The following is a 27,861-nucleotide window of genomic DNA, read 5'->3' on the forward strand; positions in this document are numbered from 1 at the left end:
TCTTGCGACCTTACTCGACCCACAGTCACAAAAACAAAATTTTAGATATCATGCCTAGATGAGAAGAATATAGGGACCTGTGAAAGATAAAGAGAAAGAAAAGAAATAGTAAGCGGGAGAAGACCATCCGTGTCAGGTGGAGTCATCCCACCCCTCTTGTTCATGAGGCATGAACAACCTTGAACTCCACTTTGACTCCGATAACCGAGTGGAGTTCCCTTATCCTGACGTTCGTCCGTCTGTAATGGTCTGGTCTAAATCATCGTCCGTCAGTAAGTTGCAACACCTAACTCATTCCTAGTGTGCCACAAGGGCAACAGTCCGCTCTCTACTTTTGGGTCTTCTCACCACGGCCCTGCTGATGCAGCAATCCACACCAGCGACCGACTAAATATAACTCACCGCTAATTGTAGTTTGGATATGATATGATACAACGTGATGTGATGTGATATGTTGCGTGCTCTTGTTCGGAGTGGTGTGATGTGATGTGCAGTCCTCTCTTTGTGTGTTTTTAAGTTGTGTTTTGGAAAATAATCTTTCACCTGTTAATAGCGTGGGTTGTGTTTGTGCTTACCGTGTATTGCTTGTTGGATGTTGCTTTTACTATTTCCGTGTTTGTATGGTTTTGTATCGCCAAGTGCGTAGAAATATGTGGTCGTGGTGTTTTTAAGTGTTGCGTGGTTATTATTATTGTGGCACACTAGGAATGAGTTAGGTGTTTCAACTTACTGACGGACGATGATTTAGACCAGACCATTACAGACGGACGAACGTCAGGATAAGGGAACTCCACTCGGTTATCGGAGTCAAAGTGGAGTTCAAGGTTGTTCATGCCTCATGAACAAGAGGGGTGGATGACTCCACCTGACACGGAAGGTCTTCTCCCGCTTACTCTTTCTTTTCTTTCTCTGTATCTTTCACAGGTCCCTATATTCTTCTGATCTAGGCATGATATCTAAAATTTTGTTTTTGTGACTGAGGAGCCTCATCCGGGCTACCACCATGCCAACCCGCCACCCTTCTCGCCCCGGACCAAGCAATTGCATTACAGAGGTTAGTTAAAAGGGAAAAGGTTAGGATTCATCTTCACGCATGTCTGCCTGGGGTGGTTAAAACAAATTTTCGTTAATTTCGCGCGGGTGACATCGCCAAAGAATCCAATGGTGTGGGAAAATTCCCAATAACGGCAACCACCATGGCGTAACTATACAAGGTAACAACTGATTTGTAGTTTTTATACGATTTGACACATCAACTTTCAGCGCAGTACGATTTTGACATTAGTCCATCGGTTTAGAAAAACAAAGTATATGGAAATTTTATTGATGGCTGCAGGAATGTACCCGCGACTACTACCTTGTATGGTTCCAACATGGCAACCACAGTTAAATCATGCCATTTAACGGCGCTTTTCCATGGCGCAGTCGCAATAGGAGTGGACAATTTTCTTCCTAACGCCACGACGGCTTGGTGCTCCATTTGAAAAGATCAATATGTAAAGTGCGTTGAAAAGTGTCGGTTGTGTTCGCGTGGTGATCGTTCAATATTGATAAATTTAAAATTGTTTGCCATCGCGCATATAATCAGAATGAAATTAGTGTGTGCGGAATGTATTCATTTAAAATCTATTAAATTTGGAAAGTAATAGCAACGTTAAATATGTAAGTTGTGTTCTTATGTGTATTTAAGACTTATTGTCCATTTGTATAGCCTCAGTTTCTGTAGGAACATAGTTATATATATCGTCGGAGTTTGGTTTCCAATAAGCATACTAAAAGTGAATGTGAAGATTTCCGCGAATGTTGCATTAGAAAATGAGTTCGATAACTCTCGAAATGCGTAATTGGAGGGCTCTGCGCAGTTGTTTTAAATTGGTGTTAAAATTTACATATATTAGCAACAGAGATTACTGAGGTGCTGAAATACCACTTGAATTTAATAAAATATTTAGCAAGCAAATGAGAGACAGGGTTGCTTAATGGTTCCCTCCCCCCCTCACTTTCAGTCAAAAAAAAAAAAAATGGGAAAAAAATATCTCATAACCACGAAAATAATATTCCGAAATAAAATACAAAATCACAGAAACTATACCGTAAGAGAAACTCTAGTTCAAAACGGGTGCACTTCTATTGCATTCTGAACCGCTAACAGTTCGCCATCTATCTCTTTTACATTGCGATACCTTAGGATATGGAAGTTGTCCTCACCACTATACACAAACTTCCACTTTAGAACTAGTTCTTTATTTGCACTTTTGGATAGTTACGAACTAGTGTAGAATTTTATAGTTCCATTGAGGATAACTTACTATTATCATGTGCTTATATTCTTTGGTCATATCCCCCATATACTTCAGTTATGCGGTTAGTTATCTATTTTTCTAATTATCAATATTATACTTTTATTTATGAATCAATTTTAATTACCATTTTTTCAGTGCTATTTATTTTTGAATACATTTTAGCTGTCAAATTGTAAGTGTTAAATTTTTTTTAATCTTACACAAGTGCCTGAGCTTCATACGGGAGTGCTTTTCTTGGCACTGTCATAAGAAATTCGATCATTTTCATACGATTCAAAATTATATGTGAGGGCATATGCGAGCGCTAAGGAAATTTTTTTTATTAAAGTGCGAATTTGTATCTGTTCATATGATTCGGAGCAAATCAAAAGTGGTGCAAGTGTATAGGGGTTGAGCAGCCCTGTTCTTAACGAAAACGGATTATAGCCAAATTACCAAATAAAGCAATACATAATCCGTGTTATATGTTATACGTTTTTATCGCTTATAAAACATTAACAGCATTCTTTCTTATTTCATAGCTCCACCATCGCCAAACCGCGCGCCACCACCGCCGACAGCGCAACACCGCGCGCCAATACCACGTTCAAACGTACACCCCAACCCCGCATTACCATTATCAGCGCGCCGCACCGTGCAACAACAGAACAGTGACATCAAAAGGCAGAGGCCCGTCTAAACGGCCTCCTGCAGCACCAACAGTGTCAACAAAAAGGCAGAGGTCCATCTAAACGGCCTCCTGCACCACCAATAGTGACAACAAAAGGCAGAGGTCCGTCTAAACGGCCTCCTGCATCACCAATAGTGTCAACAAAAGGCAGATGCCCATCTAAACGGCCTCCTGCAGCACCAACAGTGTCAACAAAAAGGCAGAGGCCCATCTAAACGGCCTCCTGCACCACCAACAGTGTCAACAAAAAGGCAGAAGCCCATCTAAACGGCCTCCTGCACCACCAACAGTGTCAAAAAAAAGGCAGAGGTCCAGCTAAACGGCCTCCTGCAGCACCAACAGTGACAACAAAAAGGCAGAGTCCCTATAAACGGCCTCCTGCACCACCAACAGTGTCGACAAAAAGTCAAAGGCCCATTTAAACGGCCTCCTGCACTACCAACAGTGTCAACAAAAGGCAGAGGCCCATCTAAACGGCCTCATGCACCACCAACAGTGTCAACAAAAAGGCAGAGGCCCATCTAAACGGCCTCCTGCACCACCAAGAGTGTAAACGGCCTCCTGCACTACCAACAGTAACAACAAAAAGGCAGAGGCCCATCTAAACGGCCTCCTGCACTACCAACAGTGACAACAAAAAGGCAGGGGCCCACCTAAACGACCTCCTGCAGCACCGGCTACGAGAACGAGAACAACATCTAAAGCGGCAATTACCCACCGACGTGTGCCGTACGTACGGACGTTTGTCGTACGAAACACGTTTGACCGAACCCTCAAGCCCGTAGGAATCAATGTCTGCGTCTGTGTACATGTACATAACATATTTGTGTGTGTATTGTTTACAGATAAGCACTGTTGCCATTGACCAGTTTGCATGCATGCTTATGGAAACATCAACTTTTTCCAATTTAATTTTTGATGTTGTAAAAGGCTGGAATTAATATTAACTAAATATAAATAGATTACATATTTATAATCTGTACTTTTGCATAATTATTTCGAATTATTTTCACAATTTTTCAAACCTTAATTAGGTGTTTTTGCATAAAACTGCAAACGGTCAAAAATTAGCGCACAAAAGTTTACTAGGCAACCCTGTCTAGTGAGAGAGCGATCAGCTGACACGTTCTTATGGAAAAAATCAAAATTTTTTTGATTTCTACGTTCCGGGCTACGTACGTAAGGGCGTTGCACGTCGGTGAGTTTTCGTTTACATTGCACACTCATAAGATAGGTCGTGTCAGCTGACACGTTTTTGGTACGTACGTTCGTGAGTAACTGCCGCATAATGGGTGAGTTCGTTGCGTAATACGGACGGTTTAGGAATTTAAACTTTTTTTCTTTTTCTTTGAATTTAAATTTATAATTTAATTTAAATATATTTAAGCAAATAAGCTCCCTTAGGATGGCGCTGTAGAAGAAAAACGTTTTCATTAAGTTAACATCCAAATATTTAATAAGAATTACGCCTACTTTTATGTTACATTAGACGCAAAGCTTGAGGCGTACTTAATTGCTGCTCGCATTCAGCATAAGCGCTAATTTTTTACCTAAGGCTTAGGTTAAAATTTTTTTTTGCCAGCAAACAAACAAAATTTACTTCATTAATATTTCGGCTTCGATTGCATTTGTTTAATAAAATTCAATTTTATTATAATGTTGCTTTAGCATATTCTATCAGCCTATATATCTAATTATAGCTGCTTGTAGAATAAAACCACACATACAATTAGCATATCCATACCCAAATTTGCACGCAAGCCTGTCGTTGTTTACGACTCGCTGCGCTTATTTTGAATAGTAGCCGATATTGTTTTTTTTCCCCCCACATTCAAAAAAATAAAATAAAAAATATCCATATATATATATATATATACATACATATATGTGCATTTATGTGTACACACATGGGTAATTATAAAATGTTAGATATATACAAAATTTAAATAAAAAGAGAAAAAAATAATTTTTTTTAAATGATCCAAATCCCACTAAATTAGCTGAAAATCTAATTAAATTAAAATAACAATTAATTCAAAATAAATGCATCCTACTAATAGGAAGGAAGGAGAATGAACCCGATAAATAAATAAGAGGAATGAGTAAACTAAATACATAATAAAAAACGGGAAAAGGAAGAGTAGCTACAACAAATAAATTATAAAGCTTCATTCGGTAATTAGATATAACTCTACGTCCTACTATCACTTTAGCAACGAGGTTTAATGATAAAATAATATCAGTAAACTATCTGCTACTTGTGGTTGCGAAGATTAGGGTATGGCGTAGAATTTTTTTTTTAAAGGACACCGCCCTTATGCCTCATGTTATTTTGAAATATTGATCCACTTATGGGAACTTTTTCTTCCTTTTGGTTAGTTCTAAGCGGGTAGTTTAAGATAAATTTATTCTTCCATAGACAATCTACTTTATGTATAAAATAAGAGCATTAAAGGATAAACGTCCTAAATTCAGAGAAACTTTAAACCTTCCTTCAGTTATTCTCTTGTCAATCAACTTCCTTTTTGCTTTAAGTTGAGACTAATAGATAACGATTGCGCTTAATTATAAGGTACATTAGCCGTGTTTGTTTTTTACACGTGTATACGTTTCGTTTGCGCGTGAAAAAAAAAACGCCTATCCTCGCTTAGATAATGCTTAGGAGACCCATCTAGCGGCTGTGGTTAAACAACTAGCTACAGCAACAGGGTGTACCGAAAAGCGGAGATACAAGCCTCTGTTGTATTTCTGTGTATAGCATATAGTTGAATCAGTTGTGATAAATAGTGGATGCGCATAGAATGCATAGAATTAGTGCAGAGGGTCAAACATAGACACATATTTCAGTTACATCTGAGTATAATGCGTATTGGAATTTAGTAGTACTAATTTTGTACGTAGCATTTTCAGAGGTGTATTTAAAGTTTGTCGCTTAGCAGTCCATATAAAGTTTAAGCGTAAACGTATATAGATGAGAAAAAAAAACACAGCTATTAATAATGAATTGTGAATAAATTGTATTATAGAATGGGAATGCTGATGTCTCCGTTTATTTAGAAGGCACATAGGTAATGCAGGTAAGGGGCCACCAAAAATTAGGTGCGTCGGTGGGCATGGATTTTGAGGGTGGAATAATGCACCGGTCGTCGCAACAACACCCGCGGCGCCCCTATGTATATTCGACCCTTTTCACCTTTTTTTAACTTTCAGCTTTTTTCCATTTTGATTTTCCGCGTTTGGTAACCGGTCATCTCCGGTTCGGTTAATTTTTTTGCGTTAGATCTTTTTTTTTGAATTTCGTTTTGAATGTTTAACGGGGTATCCGTGGCATCCGGTTCAATCGGATGTCGTTCTCTTTTGAATTTTAAGCGTTTTGAATGAGTTCTGCGCTTTTTGACGATTTTTTTTTAAAGGCATGATATGACCTTTTTTCTGTTTATGGTGCAGGCCAGCAAGGTTGGCAAGAACACAGCCCAGCCGACATGACTAGCCACAGTCCACCACAATATCATGCCCACTGCCTTCCTTGCTGCTCCCATAGAAAATGCGTTTCCATAACACAGTCCATATAAAGTTTAAGCGCAAACGTCTATAGATGTAAAAAAACACAGCTAATCTATCATCAGCCTCGAATGAAAAAACATGTAAATTACAACTCTGATGTTTTTACCTGTTAATTGTACCATGGTAGAAATCAAATCGCAAGAGTAATTAATCTTAGTCTTAAACTCAATTGATTATCAATAGAATATTATTCTCCAACTAGGCCTCTGCTGATCCCTTCCATTGTACTGGTTTACAAATATGATATGTTTGAGAAAGAAACAATTCCTTTCTCTTTCTAACAAACTGTCCTTTGACACTTCGGTCAGTGTCAAACTAGCGTGGAACCCAGTGGAACCTGCGTGGAACATGAGTGACACTGAACGAATTGTCAAAATTACCGGGGTTGCTTCTTCCAAAGCGACACAGGGAAACGAAAAGAGGGCCGGAATATCAAATATGGGTTGCTGTGATGGTAAATTTTTTTGAACGAATTTAGTATGAAAATGTAAAGTGCACCTATATGGCTCCTACAGAAAATTATACAACAGTCTTCAATTGGGATATCTGAGGACGCGTAGTTATTCCAGCATTAAGAATACAAACGCGGGTGCTAAGTTTTTCTACCCGTTCAAAAGTTCTCCTGCAATAACCCGCGCAAAAATAGGGGAAGAGTTATGAAAAGACGCGTTTTGTCCTGGTATCAATAATCTAAAAGCGAAAAAGTCATCGAATTATTGGAAGCGAGGCAAAAGCGCGGCTAATAATACCCTCCCCTTCCTCCGGCGGTTTTGGTCGTGTTTTAGTAATCGTCCCTGGTAATAAAGTATAACAATTTTTTAACAAAAATGGTCCAAAACGTATGGGCGCATAGACATACTCAAAATAAAATACGTTTTAAATTTAGTTGCAGCTTTTTGACATAATTTTCTATGAGCTATCTGTCAGAAAAACTGAAACTAAATTTAAAACCTATTTTATTTTTACTTTGATTATGCGCCATGGATTTTAAAGAGATATGTAATTAAGTACTCGTTTGAAAATTAATAAGGGTGTTTCTTTGTAAACTTACAATTAAATTTCTACGAAGTTTTCGTTAGCGGCTACTACACTTTTTTTGTACCTATGAAGTACAACAGTGCCAAATCATGCCAAATAGCATTCACACAAAAAAGTAGAACAACAAGTATTTTTACCCTGCAAAAATTGTTGGATTACGTGTTCCATTTTCTTCATGTTGGAGTACTCTAACAATACTCATTTGCAATGCGTTTGCGGACCACCATCAGCCGATCATTGCTCGTTTTTTAACGACCGCGATCACGACACGATGACGATCGACCAGAGTTGCCAAAAGTAAAATATTGCATACAAATAACTGATAAAAAATGTTTACTATGGCAACTCTGATAAAATGCAACCGCGCACTGGTTTTATGTATACGTACTATAGCATTGTGAATGATAACTAAGTGTGATATATTATCTGTGAAATGCCGGACAGGATGCTCAATATGGCTACTTTTTAGCGTTTTGACAGGATGCTCAATATGGCGGCGCCTATCTTCAGCGGGTGATATAAAGAGATGCAGAATGAGACAGACGATAGTCAAATACAAATCAGGTGATCCAACCACTTTGGAATTTTGACGGCTATGCAGAAGATATCACACTTAGTTACCATTCACAATGTACCATAATATAGAGAAATATTAGTTTCTTTGTTCACGCAAATGCTAAATAACATAAGAATATTCGTAGTATAAAATATAAAAGTTGTATTGCCCCTCTTCATTTACTTTCATTTTAAATTAAATTCACTCCGGTAATTCTTTCCGACACAATTCTTCTATAGTAATTTGGCATATGATCCTCTGTGGGTGATCCATGAGGAAATACAGTGAAAGTACTTTGGAAAGTAGGTACTCTCACGTATATACTCTATGGAATACTCACAAACAAAGCGAGAGTGGGATCACCTACTCCTCTCCATCGCAATGTTAATTGGAGCACATTTTTTGTATGAATACAGTTTAGTTTTGGAACACTCCTATACTCCTAAAGGAGTATGCCTTACACTATTTATGGAGTACTCGCGTTTTTTGAAGGGTATCAGGTGAGCGTGGCTGTGTGTGTGCGTGCTGCTACATATCCTACTTGTAAACCACTACAATGATCCCTCCTGTCGTCTACTTCTTAGCGTGTCCTTCAACAAGCCAATTCCCTTGAAGCACAAAACCGTTCATCGGAACGCCTACATTATCTATTTTGAAATAATTGTCGATATGGGCATGTGGTAACCTGTAACTTTGGACTCAGGAACTGTCGAACAGAATTACACTTACGCCCCGATTCTGAGCGTTACCGGTAAAATAGCACCGAGAACCTTATGTAACCGAATATCGTTACCAGTTCTTTTATCCGCGATTCTGGCCCAAATGGGAACGCTGTCATCATCGAAAAACTCACCAGTGTCTGTGGAGAAATTTGAAAGGTACCCTGCAAAAATTGTTGGATTACGTGTTCATGTTGGAGTACTCTAACCATGCTCCTTTGCAATGCGTTTGACGATGACGATCGAACAGAGTTGCCAAAAGTACTACAGTGAAAGTACTTTGGAAAGTACTCTCACGTATGTACTATATGGAATACTCACAAACAAAGCGAGAGTGGGATCACCTACTCCTCTTTTAGGACATCGCAATTTTAATTGGAGCACATTTTTTGTATGAATACAGATTAGTTTTGGAATACTCCTATACTCCCAAAGGAGTATTCCTTACATTATTTATGGAGTACTCGCGTTTTTTGAAGGGTAGTTTTCTTCGCTTTCACGGTTGCCACTTCGGTCCAGTTGGACCAAAAATGGTCCTTCCAACCCCATTTGGTTCGCTGGTCCCTTTTCTTCAATTTTGGTCCTTTTTAGGCAGTAGCCACGATTGGTAATTTTCTTTCTTTTTCACTCAGGTAAAAATTCACAATATTGGCCACACTTTCGTTAGCCACCATATAATTTAGAATTTACTTCAATGGAACTCTCGCCATAAAAAAATTGCTCAGTCAATAAAATGTACCAGAACAATAACATTCACCTAGGATATAATTTATGCCAGGCATTAAAAATAAAAGTGTTGGCAAACACATTGTAGTTAATTGTTGATGAAATAACCGACTAATAAAAAAAAACTCTTGTTTTATAATAAAACTAATAACGGCAATTTTTGTTGTTGATGAAGGAATTTAGCAGTTCCCGAAATGGATCTATACAACGAGCTTTGGCAGTTGTCTAAATTTTTTCTTTCTTCTATTCTGATTTACAATTTTTTCAATTAAGAAAAAAAACAAAAATATATTATAACAATAATAATGATAAAATAATTATTGTTAGGCCTTGAGCTCGATATTAACTCGCGATATTACAAATCAGTAGGCCGATATAACAACAAAAATTGTTAATATATCCCAGAGCACGGGGAAAAAGTGTCAATAAAATATGACACTATGGCATCATCGCCATAAACAAAGTCCAATTTTCACAACAATTCTGTAACAGATGTCGCAGTGCTGTGAATATCTATTGGCAAGAACCAGAATTGAAGTAGGAATAATGAAGACAAACAAAAAACCGCTGTGATGGCTGAATGGTTATAGCAGCGGCGCCTAAACGTTGCCGATGAAGGAATTTAGCAGTTCCCGAAATGGATCTATACAACGAGCTTTGGCAGTTATCTAAATTATTTCTTTCTTCTATTCTGATTTAAAATTTTTTCAATTAAGAAAAAAAAAAATATATTATAACAATAATAATGATAAAATAATTATTGTTAGGCCTTGAGCTCGATATTAACTCGCGATATTACAAATCAGTAGGCCGATATAACAACAAAAATTGTTAATACATCCCAGAGCACGGGGAAAAAGTGTCAATAAAATATGAAATAAAATATGAAAATATGACACTAATTATTGTTAGGCCTTGAGCTCTATATTAACTCGCGATATTACAAATCAGTAGGCCGATCTAACAACAAAAATTGTTAATATATCCCAGAGCACGGGGAAAAAGTGTCAATAAAATATGACACTATGGCATCATCGCCATAAACAAAGTCCAATTTTCACAACAATTCTGTAACAGATGTCGCAGTGCTGTGAATATCTATTGGCAAGAACCAGAATTGAAGTAGGAATAATGAAGACAAACAAAAAACCGCTGTGATGGCTGAATGGTTATAGCAGCGGCGCCTAAACGTTGCCGATGAAGGAATTTAGCAGTTCCCGAAATGGATCTATACAACGAGCTTTGGCAGTTGTCTAAATTTTTTCTTTCTTCTATTCTGATTTACAATTTTTTCAATTAAGAAAAAATATATTATAACAATAATAATGATAAAATAATTATTGTTAGGCCTTGAGCTCGATATTAACTCGCGATATTACAAATCAGTAGGCCGATATAACAACAAAAATTGTTAATACATCCCAGAGCACAGGGAAAAAGTGTCAATAAAATATGACACTATGGCATCATCGCCATAAACAAAGTCCAATTTTCACAACAATTCTGTAACAGATGTCGCAGTGCTGTGAATATCTATTGGCAAGAACCAGAATTGAAGTAGGAATAATGAAGACAAACAAAAAACCGCTATGATGGCTGAATGGTTATAGCAGCGGCGCCTAAACGTTGCCGATGAAGGAATTTAGCAGTTCCCGAAATGGATCTATACAACGAGCTTTGGCAGTTGTCTAAATTTTTTCTTTCTTCTATTCTGATTTACAATTATTTCAATTAAGAAAAAATATATCATAACAATAATAATGATAAAATAATTATTGTTAGGCCTTGAGCTCGATATTAACTCGCGATATTAATAACGGCTAGATATTTCGATCGGTTATAAAACACTATGTAAAATATATGAAAATAAAAATTGCTTCTTGTCTAGCATAGCTTATAGCGAGCACTCTGCCGTGAGTCTAACACTTGCAAAACTTATACAAAGAAATTATATGCATCACTTCTCGTTTGGCACGATGATATTTAAATCTTTCTCACCCAGCTCAATGAGTTCAAGGAATTCCAGGACTATTGTGGTGTTACGCCACGCAATGTAATTGAAAACTAAGTATCTTGGCACAAGAAATATTTTAACTCGAAGACAGAGGGAAGCAAATGCAAAAGAGATTTGATTTCGGATGAAATGTTTTGTATAAAATTATTCCCGTAGGTGCTAGCAGAACCTGGGATCAAAACTCACACTTACTGAATCTAGGCTCTCATATGAAGTTTAAACGTTAAGGAAAAAAGTAAACATCTATAAAAATAGCACTAATAAAATTGCTTAGTTTCATTTATGATTTACTGTTTTACTGAGTTTTCCACATACATAGTTAGGCAACACCAGAACGCGAATTTTGAACCGTTTCATACTAAAACCTAACTGCACTATACATTTTATTTCATTACAATCAACAACATAATGCTAGAATTTTTCATAAAAAATTTGACAGTTCGTTTACGCACTAGATAAATTTATACGTTTACACACTTCATAAGGCAATTATAAGGTTACATAAGTCCCCCTATTGTAATTTATTCTGTAAAAGTACATAATGTAAACAAATATGTATAGCAAGAGGTAAAACTTTTTTACTATTATCTTTACTTATTTGCGCTTACAATTCTTTATTTTTCAGTTTTGCCTTTTTCTAAACAACAGCTGTTGTGTGGTTATTTCGGGGTAAAAAATTATCCGGCTACTTTCGCGGGTAGAATACAAAAGGTGTAAAAGTTGCCACATGATTTCGTAACCGTGGTGAAGAATGTTGTTACCACACTGGAATCTGGGCGCTAAAATCCCAACAAGTCGTGACGTCTTCGTGGTCTCACATTGCAAATTTAATTAAAGCACAGCCAGCGCCTAGGCGACGCTAAAGAGGATTGTGTTCTGGCCTTTATTCACAGCAGTTTTAATATAAATTATCGATATTCGTTGTGTCGATTCATTTGGTGCGTTAATAGCTGAAAAAGCTTGTAAATTGTTCGAAGTTGATAAACATTAAAAAAATATGACAACAACTACAAATATCGACGAAAATTTCGATGCTCCAGATGTATTTAAATAATAAACATATTTATTCTCTTGATTTACGTATATATTAATAACAATTGCAGTTTGATGAAGATGAATTAGGAGAAGACCAACTAGTTTCGACAACAGCAGGAAGGAAGAGACTATTTAGTAAAGAGCTTAGATGTATGATGTACGGTTTTGGGGACGATAAAAATCCATATACGGAGAGTGTAGATTTGTTGGAAGATCTGGTTATTGAATTCATAACAGAAATGACACATCGAGCAATGGAAATCGGCCGTACTGGCAGAGTTCAAGTAGAAGACATAATATTCCTGGTGCGTAAGGATGCTAGAAAGTATGCTCGTGTCAAGGATCTGTTGACTATGAACGAAGAGCTTAAGAAAGCTAGGAAAGCCTTTGATGAAATTAAATATGTGGGTGAGTATAGTAGAGGCAGCAAACTAACATTACAGTACAAATATGTAAATTTGTTTTCTTTCAGGAAACGAAGCAAAAATTAAATGACAAAAGGCCAAATAACCAACTTTGTTACATTTTATCTTTATGTAATTTATATTTTATGTATAAAATGTATTTAATAGGTTTTGAAGAGAATCAAAATATTTGATAACAATGACTTATCTAATCGAAGTAGTCGTCAATATCAATATCTGGATTAAGAATGTCATCTCCGTACGGTGTTAGGTCTATACCGTTTAAAATTAAATTTTCACATGTCTCTGCAAGTTCTGTATTTCCAATTAATACTGCACCTCGTAAACGCCCATTTTGTATGACAAACTTAATGTATTCCTTTTGTGGCGTTGTTCGTAGTAATATCTCGTAATTTGTACCTAATCCTTGACCATTGTATCTACCAAGCAACACGACTGAATAACCAAATAGCTGTGTTACATGACCGTAAAGTTCAAAACAGAAATCTTGATAAATTATTTCATTCATTAGTTTAGCACCCATACTACGACCAGCCATGCTGCCCATTTGACGCGCTTGTGTCCACAATCTCATCTGGAACCAGTTTTCACCAGGTTCCCAACTAGAGGTGCATACATCACCAGCAGCATAAATATCTTTTACGTTAGTTTCCATCATTTCATTTACAGCAAAACCACCGTCAGAGGCTATTGTTAACGAAAGCGAACAAGAATAGTCATGACGCGGCTCAACCCCAGTGGCAGATACAAGAAAATTGCATTTAATTTGTTCACCATTCGCAAGAGTCACAAGCAAACAACTATCTTTTTCTGTTAAATCTTGGACATATGTCTTGAAATGCATAACGGGAGACTCAAGGCTTGTAGAAGCATTTCCTTGAAGAGCAAATTTTATATGCCAATCTGGCCCCAAGGCAGCTCCATGCTTTATAGCTCCTTTAGATTGATCAACCAAAGATTCATCATATCTTAATCTTTTAAGGATTGATTTTGGTGAAGAACTTGTGCCTGATGTGCAGCCATCCTTTGACTTATGACGCCACGATTCTTGAAAGAAAAATGCAGCTCCAGGATCTACAAATGTAGAGGCTATATGACCGTCTTTCACAACCCAATGCACTTCAACTCCACGTAATTCGTAAGCAAGTTCACTCGCAATGCCACCATTGCCTAGTAATATAACAGTTGTTGCATCTTTCAACCGTTGCTGTAGATTTAGAACCGAATCTGTGTCCCGAATGCCAATAACTCTAGGGTTATCACCACGGATAAGTTGTGGCTTCGCTCCAGTGCACAGACAAATTGACTTATACAATATGATGCGGCCGTCTTTGGTAATAACGCGATTTTCTAGCGCTTCAATATGCTGAAGTTGGTCAACAATGGTTGTGATTGTAGGGGCGAGACCAATTGTTTCTGAATTTTTATCATTCAATGAATGCTCTTTTACGTCAAATTTATAAATGTAACGTGCCACTGGCTCCAAATTCGCTACAGTTTTTATAACATTTGATTCTGTTAGTAAAATAATCCGTTCTTCTTGGTGGTAAAGTGCGAGCGTTTCGGCACAACTTACTCCTGCAATGCCTCCACCGACGACTAAGAATGTTGTCGACTGCTCTTCGAGTTTTGTATTGTCATTGCTATTAAGATACATTACTTCGATTCGTTAAGAAAATATTATAGAAATTTACTAAATCAAATCTAACAGAAATCTTGGTTTATGACTTTGGTTCTTTCGTTGCACCTTTTTGGTAATATTCGTCAAGATCAAATTCACGGAAGGGGACATCAAAAGCTATTAAACCTAAATCCCATGCACGTTCCACAGCTACTACAAGCTCAAAATGTTTTTTCTGGCAAACGCCAGTTTTGGAATAACTAAGAATTTCGCCAGTATGTGGGGATATAAATTGTCGCAATAACTCAATATTACGGTGATCTAATACCAAATATTCATCCCTGCAAATAGGACATGGATTTCCTGTGGAAATTACACCCCCTCGTATGCAGGTCTTGCGAGTTTTTCTAGGAGCATACGCCCCTTTGTGGTTACGTCTGAAATTAGGATATTATTATACGAAATACAAATTGTAAGACATATTGTTCCCACCTATATTGCTCCCACACAAATGTATCACCATAAGTTTCTTTATAAGCGGAACTTTTAAGATAACGTATTGATGTATCAACCGGTATAACTTGTGTTCGATCCTTGTGTTGTTTCTTCAATAAATTCTCCGTGGTATGTTCTGTCTGGGGTTCCTCGATATTTTCCTCCGACTTGACGTCACACCTTAAAATAGCATTAGAATGAAAGCTTGTTATTCCTTTCGACCAAGAAACCTTATTAACACAAAATGCTGTATTGCTAAGTGTTCTGGATAGACCCCTCAATATGGTAATCATATTTCAAATGCAAATTAAATTCCGTTCGTCTCTAACCAATTAAAAAATTTGTTAAGAAAATACCTTAGAACACAGCGATATTAATCGAGGTAATACTAAAAATAGTAATAATCGAGCTCGTTGTAATCTTTCTCGATAAGAAATTCCAACCCTGAGAGTAATGGCCGTGCCACAATCCAATTTCTCAAGTTCATGAATTGGTACGTTCCAATGAAGCGTGATCCAGATACGGATACAAATTTAACAAACAAATGCAACAACAAATTGATCCATATGGGTCACATTGTTATTGCATGTTAAAGCTGCAGACATTGGTGTTTTATCGGTAACCGTATCGGTAACCTTATAACAGCTGATTCGACCACCTTATGGGAATCAATGCAATCGATTATTGGTGCCGCTAAAGTCGTAACCGTATCGTAGCCAACCAATTGGTTTTTTGTTTACCGTCGTAACGATAAACAGCTGATTACGTTAGTGATACGACTACAGCGATACGACATACGGCACCAATGACTCCCGCTTAAATCTCTATCCGTATCTAGATCACGTTTCATTAGAACACGAGGAATATTGATGCAAATGCGGACATTGTCACTAACATAAGATTTTTTTGATGCAGCATCTTGCGCTGACAGATGAGTAGATTACATGCACTTGCCACAAATAGCACATCACCAGCGCCACATGAAATGCAAAATTAGCCAACCTTGAACTTTTTTTTGCAAGCAACGTATAAGACGAATTTTACATATGTTTTGGCCATGAGAGCTATCAGAGAATGAAAGTGAAATCATTTTTCACACTCGTTGGTACTCTGTAGGTAGGTAGGTTGAACTGGCCGGTCCATGAGGACCTCACATAGACTGATTGAGTCCGTAGTGTTACCAGAAGTTTGTTTTAACGACCAAACTGAAAAACCCTATCAAAAACCGGGACCTATGTTATAAAATAACTCCGTCCTCTTGGCAAATACTAGAAGCTTCCTAGGACTTAAGCCACTTGCTGCTTCTAGATCTGACAGCTGTATCACTCCTAATAGCTGGAGTCTTAGCCTGGCAAGTGCAGGGCACGAGCACAGAACGTGCTCGATCGTTTCCTCCTCCAACCCGCACTTCCTACACCTGCTATCACTGACCAAGCCTAATTTAAAGGCATGTGACGCCAGAAGGCAGTGTCCAGTCAGAATACCCGTCATGAGTCTACAGTCCTCTCTTTTTAATGATAGAAGCAACTGTGTTAGTCTAAGGTTGTAAGACCTACACATAATCTTCGACACTTTACAGCCCCGCGCTTGAACCCACGCCTTTTCTGCTTGGTGGATCATGTGCACCTCTCGCCTTCGCTTAATCTCGCCAAATCTAATTGGGACGTCTACGGAGCAAGCTTCAAGGGATGCGCCCTTTTTAGCTAATTCGTCCGCTTTTTCATTCCCATCTATTCCCATATGCCCTGGGACCCAATATAGATGTATGCTTCTCCCTGTCCCGATTCTCTCCAGAGACTGCTTACACTCTAACACGCATTTAGATGCTGTGCTATGCGAGATTATTGCCTTAATTGCTGCTTGACTGTCAATATAAAAGTTAACACGGTTGCAGCTTAAGCTATTCTCTTCCAGGGTTTCTACTGCTTTGGTTACGGCTAATATTTCCGCTTGGAAAACGCTACAGTAATCCGGCAGCCTGTAGGATCTGCTTAATTCCGGATCAGCGCAGTATACCGCAGACCCTACTCCTTCCACTATTTTGGAACCATCGGTGTACACATGTATCGCCTCGTCCGCCATTTGCGCACCCTTGCGCCAACCGTCCACCTCTATTGTGGCCTTGAGATCTCCCTCAAAGTGCAGGTAGGGAATCATGTAGTCTGTTCGTCTTATGACTGAGGACGCTATACTACTATGGCCATATGGTCGGCGCTCAAGCTGCCCCGAAGCATCGAGCCTGGTTGCGGTCGTTAACGCTTTGTTCTTTGCTACCAGGTCTACAGGTGGAATGTGCAGAATGGCATACAGTGCAGCCGTCGGGGTTGTTTTCAGGGCTCCCGTAATGCAAAGCATCGATAGTCTGCATACCCCCTCTAATTTTTTGAGGTATGTTGTTTTTTGTGTGGCTTTCCACCAAACAAGAACTCCATAGTATAGAATAGGGCTTACAATCGCTGTAAAAACCCAATGAGAAAGAGAGGGCGATAGGCCCCACGAACACCCCAGCATTCTTTTACATGCATAGAGTGCCGTTGAGGCCTTCTTGACCCTCTCCTCCACGTTGAGCTTCCATGACAGCTTACTGTCTAGGATGATTCCTAGATATTTTGTGCAAGGTTTCTCCTGTAAGGACACCGCTCCTAACTTAGGCCTGGTCCAATTTGGGACCTTGTACCTCTTTGTAAACAAGACCATATCCGTCTTCTCCGCATTGACTTTCAGCCCGACATTACATGCCCAGGTATGAATATCCCGAAGCGCCCGATCCATCAAAGAACTAATCGTTGGAAGGCATTTTCCACTTATGACAATTGCAACGTCATCTGCGTAAGCCGTAAGTTTTACGGGTCCCTCATCGAATTGCCTGAGCAGTTGGTTGATGACCAGTGTCTACAGCAGAGGTGATAGCACCCCTCCCTGCGGCGTGCCCCTGTCCACTGATTTCGTGGCCTCGTACAATCCCCATTGTGATGTAATCTTTCTGCAATTTAACATGCAGCCGATCCATCTGATTAAGGCAGGATGTACTTTAATGTAATTAAGACCATCCATAATCGCCCATTTTGCAACATTATTTAAAGCCCCGGCAATGTCTAAGAAGACTCCTAGAGCATACTCCTTATATTCCAAGGATTTCTCTATGCTTATTACCACCCTATGCAATGCGGTGTCTACCGACTTGCCTTTGGTGTACGCATGCTGTGTTGTGGAGAGCAGCTTTTCATCCACGTTGGACTTTATGTACACAGTAGCCTCGCAAAGGTTTTGAGCAGAAATGATGTTAAGCTAATGGGTCTTTAGTCTTTGGGATACACGTGACCGATCTTCCCCGCCTTTGGTAGAAAAGCTACACGAGCAGTTCTCCAAGAGTGCGGTACATGATTCAGTCTTATGCACCCATCGAATATTATTTTAAGCCATTCCACGACCGCCCTACTTGAGACTTGTAGCATGGCCGGGAATATACCATCTGGGCCCGGCGATTTAAACTTAGAAAACGTCTTCACTGCCCACTCGATCTTGGTATCGGTCACCAAGCCCGGCACCACTAGCTCCGTGATCGAAGTGTGAGTGATGTCTGCTGGTTCTTCTAAACCGTCTCCCGATGGGAAATGTGTATCGAGAAGCACCTCAAGGGATTCCTCACTATCACGTGACCATTCCCCGTTCTCTTTCTTTATTAGTCCCTGGACTATGTTTCCCTTTGCTAGGACTTTTTTCAACCGTGCTGTTTCACTGGAGCATTCTATGTCCGTACAGAAACTTTTCCATGAGTTTCTCTTCGCCCTGGTAATTTCACGCTTGTAGATCCTCAGTAGATCCCTGTACTCGTCCCGACACGCTTCGCTTTCCGCGGTCTTTGCGAGTTTAAACATTTCTTTTACCTGTCTTCTTAGAAGACTCAGCTCATTGCCCCACCATGGCGGCTTTGCTTTTCCTCTGAATCTTCTTAGAGGGCAAGCTTTGTTATACGCAGTCATAAGCATCCTTGTTAGGAATTCATTCGACTCCTCCAGTTCCTCTACATTAGCAACCTCTTTGGGTTGTCCCAGTTTCGTTTCTACATGTTTCTGGAATTTAGTCCAATTCGTTGCCCTAGGGTTTCTAAAGGTTCCTCCCTTCTCTACCCTCTTTAGTGGGATGCTGAAGCTTATATACGCATGGTCGGAGAAGGATGGTCTATCGAGAACCATCCAATCATACCTTGATATATCACGCTCGGAGCTCAATGTAATATCCAGAACATTGCTGGATGTTGGACCAATGTATGTAGGAACATTTCCCCTGTTGGCTATCTGCAAATTGGTTTGCAGGATGTAACAAAATAGAGATTCGCCTCTCTCGTTCGTATCTGCTCCTCCCCACGCATTGTGGTGCGCATTTGCATCTGCGCCTATGACCAACCGCCCTTTGCGCCCTTCCTCCTGTACTAGCCTTTTGCACTCCATCGGTGGAACCTCCGCAGCATGGGCCATGTAGCAGGACGCCAGGATAAATGCCTGCTTATTCTTTTGCTCAACGGCCACCGCTACGAGATCCTCGGTGGTGTAATTAGGCAGCATATATGAATGCAGCTGTTTCCTTACCATTACTACAGCTCACACCCGTCCTTCCGTTTGTGCGTAGTAAACGCCAAACCCGCGCGCGCTAAGTCCAGAAACCTTTCCTCCCGATGAGAGCCACGGCTCCTGGATCAGCGCCACGTCAAACGAACCCTCCTCAAGGGTTAGGAGGAGTTCGCTCGACGCCACTTTACTGTGTTGGAGGTTTATCTGTAGGACTCGCAGCACCATTGGGCTGTTTGTCCCCCTCCAGCACCTTCGTCTTGACGTCGTCGTCCTCCTCTTTCCCTTTTGGTTTAGAGTATTCGAGGCACCCTTCATCCCCTCGTGAATGTTGTGCCGTGTGTTCCTCTGTGCGAGTCACAGCACCATTTAGCGGTTGGTCCTCTTCTAGCACGTTCGTGGTGACGTCGGGGACCTTCACCTGTCTTTTTTCCCTTAGGCTTCTGATGTCCTTTTCGACTTCGCCCACTTCCAGCGTGTTAGGATTTTTATCCTCGGGACTTCTTTTCCTGAGTCGCATGTAAATTTTGCCAGTGCCAAAGGACATTTTGCCAAGCTGCGTGTACAAAATATCCTCCGCCTGCTTGTTTATTTGGAAGATGTAGAACTGACCATCCTCGGTAGGCCGAGATACAGTAAGTACCTTCCAATCCTGTGTCGGTATGTTCGGATTCTGATTCTGCAGAAGTCGCAGTGTATCCTCCGACTTCATCACGCATGGTATCCATACCTTAACTTTTGGTACCGTGGGGATTTGCGCTTTATCCACCACCTCAAACCGCGCGTTCGTGCCTTGCCTTTGGAGGTTTGGAACGACTTCCTCCAGCCACCGCAAGCTCGCGATGTTGTCGCACGCTATCATCTTCACACCATTATACCATCCCCCCGAATCAAAGGTTGGAAGGGGCTTACTTGGTTGTTCCCGCATCATCTTAAGCATTAAGCTAATAAGCTCCCTTTCCACAGATCTCCACCTTTCAGTAGTCATTTGTCCGAACGGACTGCTACGATCAACCAGCGCCACAGTCAGTGACTGCTTTGCCACATCACTCATCTTCTCGGGAAAAGCAGGAGTCTTAGTGTTATCTCCCTTTGGAACCTCCGAGAACACCGGAGTCTTCGCGTTAACTCCCTTTAGCGCCTCCGAGAAAGCCGGAGTCTTAGCGTTATCTCCCTTTGGCTTATCTCCTACTTCCGTAGTTGGAACTTCCCTCTGACTGGCAGCTTTCGAGGTAGTTGCTACCTCGCTATTGGAACCCATCTGTCTTACAGCTTTGGGCCTACTTGTCTTGTCTATGCGACGGCCCTGCCTCGCGGCTCTAGGACTGGGTCCTTTCTGCCTCTTGAAAGCAGGCTTGTCTCCTTCTGCCGAACGTTGCCTCTTCATGCTGCCATTCGACGCTTCTTCCTTCTCGTACCGGTTGCAGAACCGAGGGTTTCTCGCAGCAAACCTTTTGAACTGTCTTCGACCTACTTCTACCGCTTCATGGGCCCATTCCAAGCGCTCGATCTCCATTTTTGTTGGGTCGACCACTGCTCCCAAGCGTTGTACAATTCTTAGTGCTGCACGGTACTGCGAGAGAGCTCTTTTACTTCCTCTGCTCCGTACCCTTCTCCACTCTTCTACTCCGTTTTCATTTGTGTGCTTCTCCAGCACGGAGTTCATTGAATCAGCACTACTCTCGCTCCCCGAGTCCGACGCATCACTTAATTCGTATTTGTCGTCCTTGGATTGCGACTCAGTCCTCCTCTTTACATCCTCCTTATTACATTCAGGTAATGAGTTGTTCATCTTGGTCGTACGACCACCTGCCCGACAAGGCGGGCTCAGCGGTCCAGTATTATATACGGGGAAATAACCGTCCGCCACAGCAGCGCCCCTTACTGCGGTAAGGCCCATAAATACTTCCCGAGATGGCCCGGTATCGGGAAGGCTCCGTTCGAATACAGCCGAATTTATCCCCTGGCTGCAAATCGTCCAATAGGCACGGTCCGCATAACACCCTGGATTAGGGGGTTGGCAGTTCTTGGTCACCGACATCCCGCCGCCCTCCTATGAGGCGAAACGGCGTAGATGTCAGTCCTAAACAGCTCCGCCTCATAGTCGGGCGCTATGGAGTTCGGCTAAGCCCTCACACCAACGACAAGGTGCCTACCCTAGTGAGGGTGGTACTCTGTACTTTTCTAAAATTTTTTATTATTTAAAATTGTCTTTTAGCAAATGGAGACAGAATCTGCTCACATATATTTTTTGAATTAATGAGTGAAATTTTAAAAATGTGACACAAAAGTCACAGGGTGAAAATTGCAACTCGTGCGTATGTTGGTTGTGTATTGTACGAGCAAACTCGCTTTGAGTGGGATGTATATATGTATTGAAACAAAAGCTACCAACGAAATAGAAATAGCGTCTGTATTTTTTGTATGTATGTATGTACATATATTCTAATGTTGTTGTTGTTGTAGCAGTGACATATATTCGAATCTTCGTGCACTAAGGAGATTTACGGCTGAATTCTGTATTTCAGTCTCATCTTAAGTTTCTAATTTGAGATCTTCCATTAGAGACAACTTTGTGACTTCAGATGATTTCGGTATTCAGTAAACGATATTTAGAAAAATAATTCCCCACATCAACAAAACTCACCGAAAGGAGAATTTACTCATACATTGTACAAACACTGTATTTTGGCAACTCAACATTTGGTTTTAGTGCTGAGCTCCAAAAGGCTCCGCTCTCATTTATGTATAGAAAATTCCAAAGTGTGTAGGTTCGAATCCCAGCGACGGCACATTGAACTCGATTTTTTAAAATATTATTTATTTATTAATTTTTTCTTTGCTGATTTTAAATTATAGAAATGAAACAAAAATTACACAAATTAGTGACTGCTTTTGTGAGACTGGAGACACCAGACAGTTTACAGAATAGCAAATTGTCTCTAAACTGATTTTCATCCCACATAGTCTCTAATAGTAACTGGAGACAGCTTACTGAATTCAGCTGGTAATCTATATTATATATATACATATATGTATTTCTTCTGCACGTGCGTTTGTCACCGAACTCCATCTAAACGACTGCACCGATTTTCAATAAATCTTATCAGTTAAAGCTCTAGGTGGAGATATGCTATTAGTTACATGTATTTGGTAATAGTCTAGTTGAGGCTGCTAATACTCTACCAAAAATATCGAGAGAGGTGTCAAACGAAGCGTCTTGACATCAGTATTAATATTGCGAAGGCGGACACCGGGGGTGGAATTCAGAGTACTTTTGCGCAGAACACCTTTCTGAATTGGCGGCCTTCTGCCGCGCTTATAAAAAATTACCCTGGGTGGGTCCAAGGCCGGTTTGGAGACCAAAACTATATCCGCGCAAAACACTATGTTCACAATTTTTTTTGTGGGTACAGAACATTACAACAGCCATATGAAAATCGCCAACTTCAAATGAAAATATCTCCGGACAGAGATACAATTTTCGGATTATTGTTGTCGATATTAATACGCGTCTTCTGGCATCTCTCTCCATATTTTGGTAGCGTATTAGCAGTCGACCCTCAACACGACTTTTACCATTTATAATTTATTTAATAATTTGGGAAAAATTCAACATAACATCAGGACGGACAAGGCGGCAGCTGTTTCGACTATACCTTGTAAATCTCTTCAAAGCATTTTCTCCCGCAAGAGTTTAATTTGAGTAATCTTTGATTTGAACCCGCACTTGTACGATGGTTGAAGTGTTACAAACGCATATAGATAACATAGGTTAATTCTTTCTAGTTCTATAAATAGAACAAAAGCAAAAATACAAGTTTCATACTTCCTCCATTCCATTCGCAAAACACAAATATGCAGATTTTAAAGATTGGCTAAAGAAATGTTTTTGATGTACAGTTGAGTCAACCTTACAGCTGAATCATCCTAGATGCATAGTGATATGCCGAAATTGCTCACAAATCACACAAGAAGATTGCGCATTGCGCATGTAAACATTAGATCAGCTGTTTCTTATGACGTATGAATTGACTCTTCCTTAGCTCTTTTTTTCTCGCTCTTTTTTTTAATCACTCAAGAGTGAACTATGACGTAGATGCGCAGAACGAAGCAATTTTGAACTCGTGAATGCGCAATCTGGGTAGGTGATTTGTGGAAATTGCTCACAAATCATACATAGAAGATTGCGCATTGAGCATGTAAACAAAAGATCAGTTTTTTCTCTCTTTCTTTCATTCGCTCAAGCAGTCAATGTGACGTAGGTGCGTCGCTTCCCAAGGCAAGTCGGCTCTATGTACCGGAGCGACTTGGGATTTTCCCCGATCAAGAAATGTCATTTCAGTGTAACCCCATTTAATTTGTTGCGTCCCTCCCACAAATTGCCATCCTCCCAGCAGCTCCTTGCAACGGGAATGCTCCATATTCACTTGCTCCGGGAAGGTATCGAACCCAATCCGGGTCCGTGCCCTGGCCCGGTCCTGAGAAATGGTTTTGCTGCATCTGCCGGAAAAGAATCTTCATATGGCGGTCATACTCTTGTCAGTGTGTCTCGTGTAAGGGATGGTTGAATCGGAAAGGTTGTTCTGGGCTAGATCCCAAAACCAGACGTTCACGTAGGCTAGGTTGAACTGGCCGGTCCATGAGGACCTCACATAGACTGTTTGAGTCCGTAGTTTGTTTTAACGACAAAACTGAAAAACCCTATCAAAAACCAGGACCTATGTTATAAAATAACTCCGCCCTCTTGAGAAATACTAGAAGCTTCCTAGGACTTAAGCCACTTGCTGCTTCTAGATCTGACAGCGTTATCACTCCTAATAGCTGGAGTCTTAGCCTGGAAAGTGCAGGGCACGAGCACAGAACGTGCTCGATCGTTTCCTCCTCCAACCCGCACTTCCTACATCTGCTATCACTGACCAAGCCTAATTTAAAGGCATGTGACGCCAGAAGGCAGTGTCCAGTCAGAATACCCGTCAGGGGTCTACAGTCCTCTCTTTTTAATGATAGAAGCAACTGTGCTAGTCTAAGGTTGTAAGACCTACACATAATCTTCGACACTTTACAGCCCCGCGCTTGAACCCACGCCATTCCCGCTTGGTCGATCATGTGCACCTCTCGCCTTCCCTTAATCTCGCCCAATCTAATTGGGACGTCTACGGAGCAAGCTTCAAGGGATGCACCCGTTTTAGCTATTTCGTCCGCTTTTTCATTCCTATCTATTCCCATATGCCCTGGGACCCAGTATAGATGTATGCTTCTCCCTGTCCCGATTCTCTCCAGAGACTGCTTACACTCTAACACGCATTTAGATGCTGTGCTATGCGAGATTATTGCCTTAATTGCTGCTTGAGTGTCAATATAAAAGTTAACACGGTTGCAGCTTAAGCTATTCTCTTCAAGGGTTTCTACTGCTTTGGTTACGGCTTATATTTCCGCTTGCAAAACGCTACAGTAATCCGGCAGCCTGTGGGATCTGCTAATTTCCGGACCAGCGCAGTATACCGCAGACCCTACTCCTTCCACTACTTTGGAACCATCGGTGTACACATGTATCGCCTCGTCCGCCATTTGCGCACCCTCGTTGGAAGGCATTTTCCACTTATGACAATTGCAACGTCATCTGCGTAAGCCGTAAGTTTTACGGGTCCCTCATCGAATTGCCTGAGCAGTTGGTTGATGACCAGTGTCCACAGCAGAGGTGATAGCACCCCTCCCTGCGGCGTGCCCCTGTCCACTGATTTCGTGGCCTCGTACAATCCCCATTGTGATGTAATCTTTCTGCAATTTAACATGCAGCCGATCCATCTGATTAAGGCAGGATGTACTTTAATGTAATTAAGACCATCCATAATCGCCCATTTTGCAACATTATTGAAAGCCCCGGCAATGTCCAAGAAGACTCCTAGAGCATACTCCTTATATTCCAAGGATTTCTCTATGCTTATTACCACCCTATGCAATGCGGTGTCTACCGACTTGCCTTTGGTGTACGCATGCTGTGTTGTGGAGAGCAGCTTTTCATCCACGTTGGACTTTATGTACACAGTAGCCTCTCAAAGGTTTTGAGCAGAAATGATGTTAAGCTAATGGGTCTATAGTCTTTGGGATACACGTGACCGATCTTCCCCGCCTTTGGTAGAAAAGCTACACGAGCAGTTCTCCAAGAGTGCGGTACATGATTCAGTCTTATGCACCCATCGAATATTATTTTAAGCCATTCCACGACCGCCCTACTTGAGACTTGTAGCATGGCCGGGAATATACCATCTGGGCCCGGCGATTTAAACTTAGAAAACGTCTTCACTGCCCACTCGATCTTGGTATCGGTCACCAAGCCCGGCACCACTAGCTCCGTGATCGAAGTGTGAGTGATGTCTGCTGGTTCTTCTAAACCGTCTCCCGATGGGAAATGTGTACCGAGAAGCACCTCAAGGGATTCCTCACTATCACGTGACCATTCCCCGTTCTCTTTCTTTATTAGTCCCTGGACTATGTTTCCCTTTGCTAGGACTTTTTTCAACCGTGCTGTTTCACTGGAGCATTCTATGTCCGTACAGAAACTTTTCCATGAGTTTCTCTTCGCCCTGGTAATTTCACGCTTGTAGATCCTCAGTAGATCCCTGTACTCGTCCCGACACGCTTTGCTTTCCGCGGTCTTTGCGAGTTTAAACATTTCTTTTACCTGTCTTCTTAGAAGACTCAGCTCATTGCTCCACCATGGCGGCTTTGCTTTTCCTCTGAATCTTCTTAGAGGGCAAGCTTTGTTATACGCAGTCATAAGCATCCTTGTTATGAATTCATTCGACTCCTCCAGTTCCTCTACATTAGCAACCTCTTTGGGTTGTCCCAGTTTCGTTTCTACATGTTTCTGGAATTTAGTCCAATTCGTTGCCCTAGGGTTTCTAAAGGTTCCTGCCTTCTCTACCCTCTTTAGTGGGATGCTGAAGCTTATATACGCATGGTCGGAGAAGGATGGTCTAACGAGAACCATCCAATCATACCTTGATATATCACGCTCGGAGCTCAATGTAATATCCAGAACATTGCTGGATGTTGGACCAATGTATGTAGGAACATTTCCCCTGTTGGCTATCTGCAAATTGGTTTGCAGGATGTAACAAAATAGAGATTCGCCTCTCTCGTTCGTATCTGCTCCTCCCAACGCATTGTGGTGCGCATTTGCATCTGCGCCTATGACCAACCGCCCTTTGCGCCCTTCCTCCTGTACTAGCCTTTTGCACTCCATCGGTGGAACCTCCGCAGCATGGGCCATGTAGCAGGACGCCAGGATAAATGCCTGCTTATTCTTTTGCTCAACGGCCACCGCTACGAGATCCTCAGTGGTGTAATTAGGTAGCATATATGAATGCAGCTGTTTCCTTACCATTACTACAGCTCGCACCCGTCCTTCCGTTTGTGCGTAGTAAACGCCAAACCCGCGCGCGCTAAGTCCAGAAACCTTTCCTCCCGATGAGAGCCACGGCTCCTGGATCAGCGCCACGTCAAACGAACCCTCCTCAAGGGTTAGGAGGAGTTCGCTCGACGCCACTTTACTGTGTTGGAGGTTTATCTGTAGGAATCGCAGCACCATTGGGCTGTTTGTCCCCCTCCAGCACCTTCGTCTTGACGTCGTCGTCCTCCTCTTGCCCTTTTGGTTTAGAGTATTCGAGGCACCCTTCATCCCCTCGTGAATGTTGTGCCGTGTGTTCCTCTGTGCGAGTCACAGCACCATTTAGCGGTTGGTCCTCTTCTAGCACGTTCGTGGTGACGTCGGGGACCTCCACCTGTCTTTTTTCCCTTAGGCTTCTGAGGTCCTTTTCGACTTCGCCCACTTCCAGCGTGTTAGGATTTTTATCCTCGGGACTTCTTTTCCTGAGTCGCATGTAAATTTTGCCAGTGCCAAAGGACATTTTGCCAAGCTGCGTGTACAAAATATCCTCCGCCTGCTTGTTTATTTGGAAGATGTAGAACTGACCATCCTCGGTAGGCCGAGATACAGTAAGTACCTTCCAATCCTGTGTCGGTATGTTCGGATTCTGATTCTGCAGAAGTCGCAGTGTATCCTCCGACTTCATCACGCATGGTATCCATACCTTAACTTTTGGTACCGTGGGGATTTGCGCT

The 27,861-nt window shown here is 41.1% G+C and overlaps 3 protein-coding genes across 5 annotated transcripts in view; 1 reads left to right on the forward strand and 2 right to left on the reverse strand.

Annotated features, from left to right (window-relative positions):
• Positions 1–12,476: 12,476 nt before the first annotated feature.
• On the forward strand, positions 12,477–13,241 carry Taf13 (TATA-box binding protein associated factor 13). The gene is made up of 3 exons (XM_067765782.1): positions 12,477–12,632; positions 12,694–13,033; positions 13,098–13,241. The coding sequence occupies exons 1-3, from the start codon at positions 12,588–12,590 to the stop codon at positions 13,118–13,120; spliced, it is 408 nt and encodes a 135-aa protein (XP_067621883.1). The 5' UTR covers positions 12,477–12,587; the 3' UTR covers positions 13,121–13,241.
• On the reverse strand, positions 13,141–14,707 carry Pyroxd1 (pyridine nucleotide-disulfide oxidoreductase domain 1). Its single transcript, XM_067765775.1, has one exon. The coding sequence runs from the start codon at positions 14,705–14,707 to the stop codon at positions 13,238–13,240; it is 1,470 nt and encodes a 489-aa protein (XP_067621876.1). The 3' UTR covers positions 13,141–13,237.
• Positions 14,708–14,771: 64 nt separating this feature from the next.
• The window catches only part of mRpS18B (mitochondrial ribosomal protein S18B), a 38,405-nt gene continuing 25,315 nt past the window's right edge, over positions 14,772–27,861 (reverse strand). The window contains exons 1-3 of one of the 3 annotated variants that reach the window (XM_067765781.1): positions 23,564–23,592; positions 15,164–15,346; positions 14,772–15,108 (exon numbers count right to left, since the gene is read on the reverse strand). In XM_067765781.1, coding sequence (XP_067621882.1) covers positions 14,772–15,108; positions 15,164–15,346; positions 23,564–23,577 — 534 coding nt within the window. In that variant the 5' untranslated portion in view covers positions 23,578–23,592. Of the gene's footprint in view, positions 15,109–15,163; positions 15,517–23,563; positions 23,593–27,861 lie in introns of those variants that run through there. The other 2 variants (XM_067765780.1, XM_067765779.1) reach the window with 2 other exon arrangements.

The sequence above is a fragment of the Eurosta solidaginis genome, chromosome 2 (genome assembly GCF_040869045.1).
Source record: "Eurosta solidaginis isolate ZX-2024a chromosome 2, ASM4086904v1, whole genome shotgun sequence".
Lineage (NCBI taxonomy): Eukaryota > Metazoa > Arthropoda > Insecta > Diptera > Tephritidae > Eurosta > Eurosta solidaginis.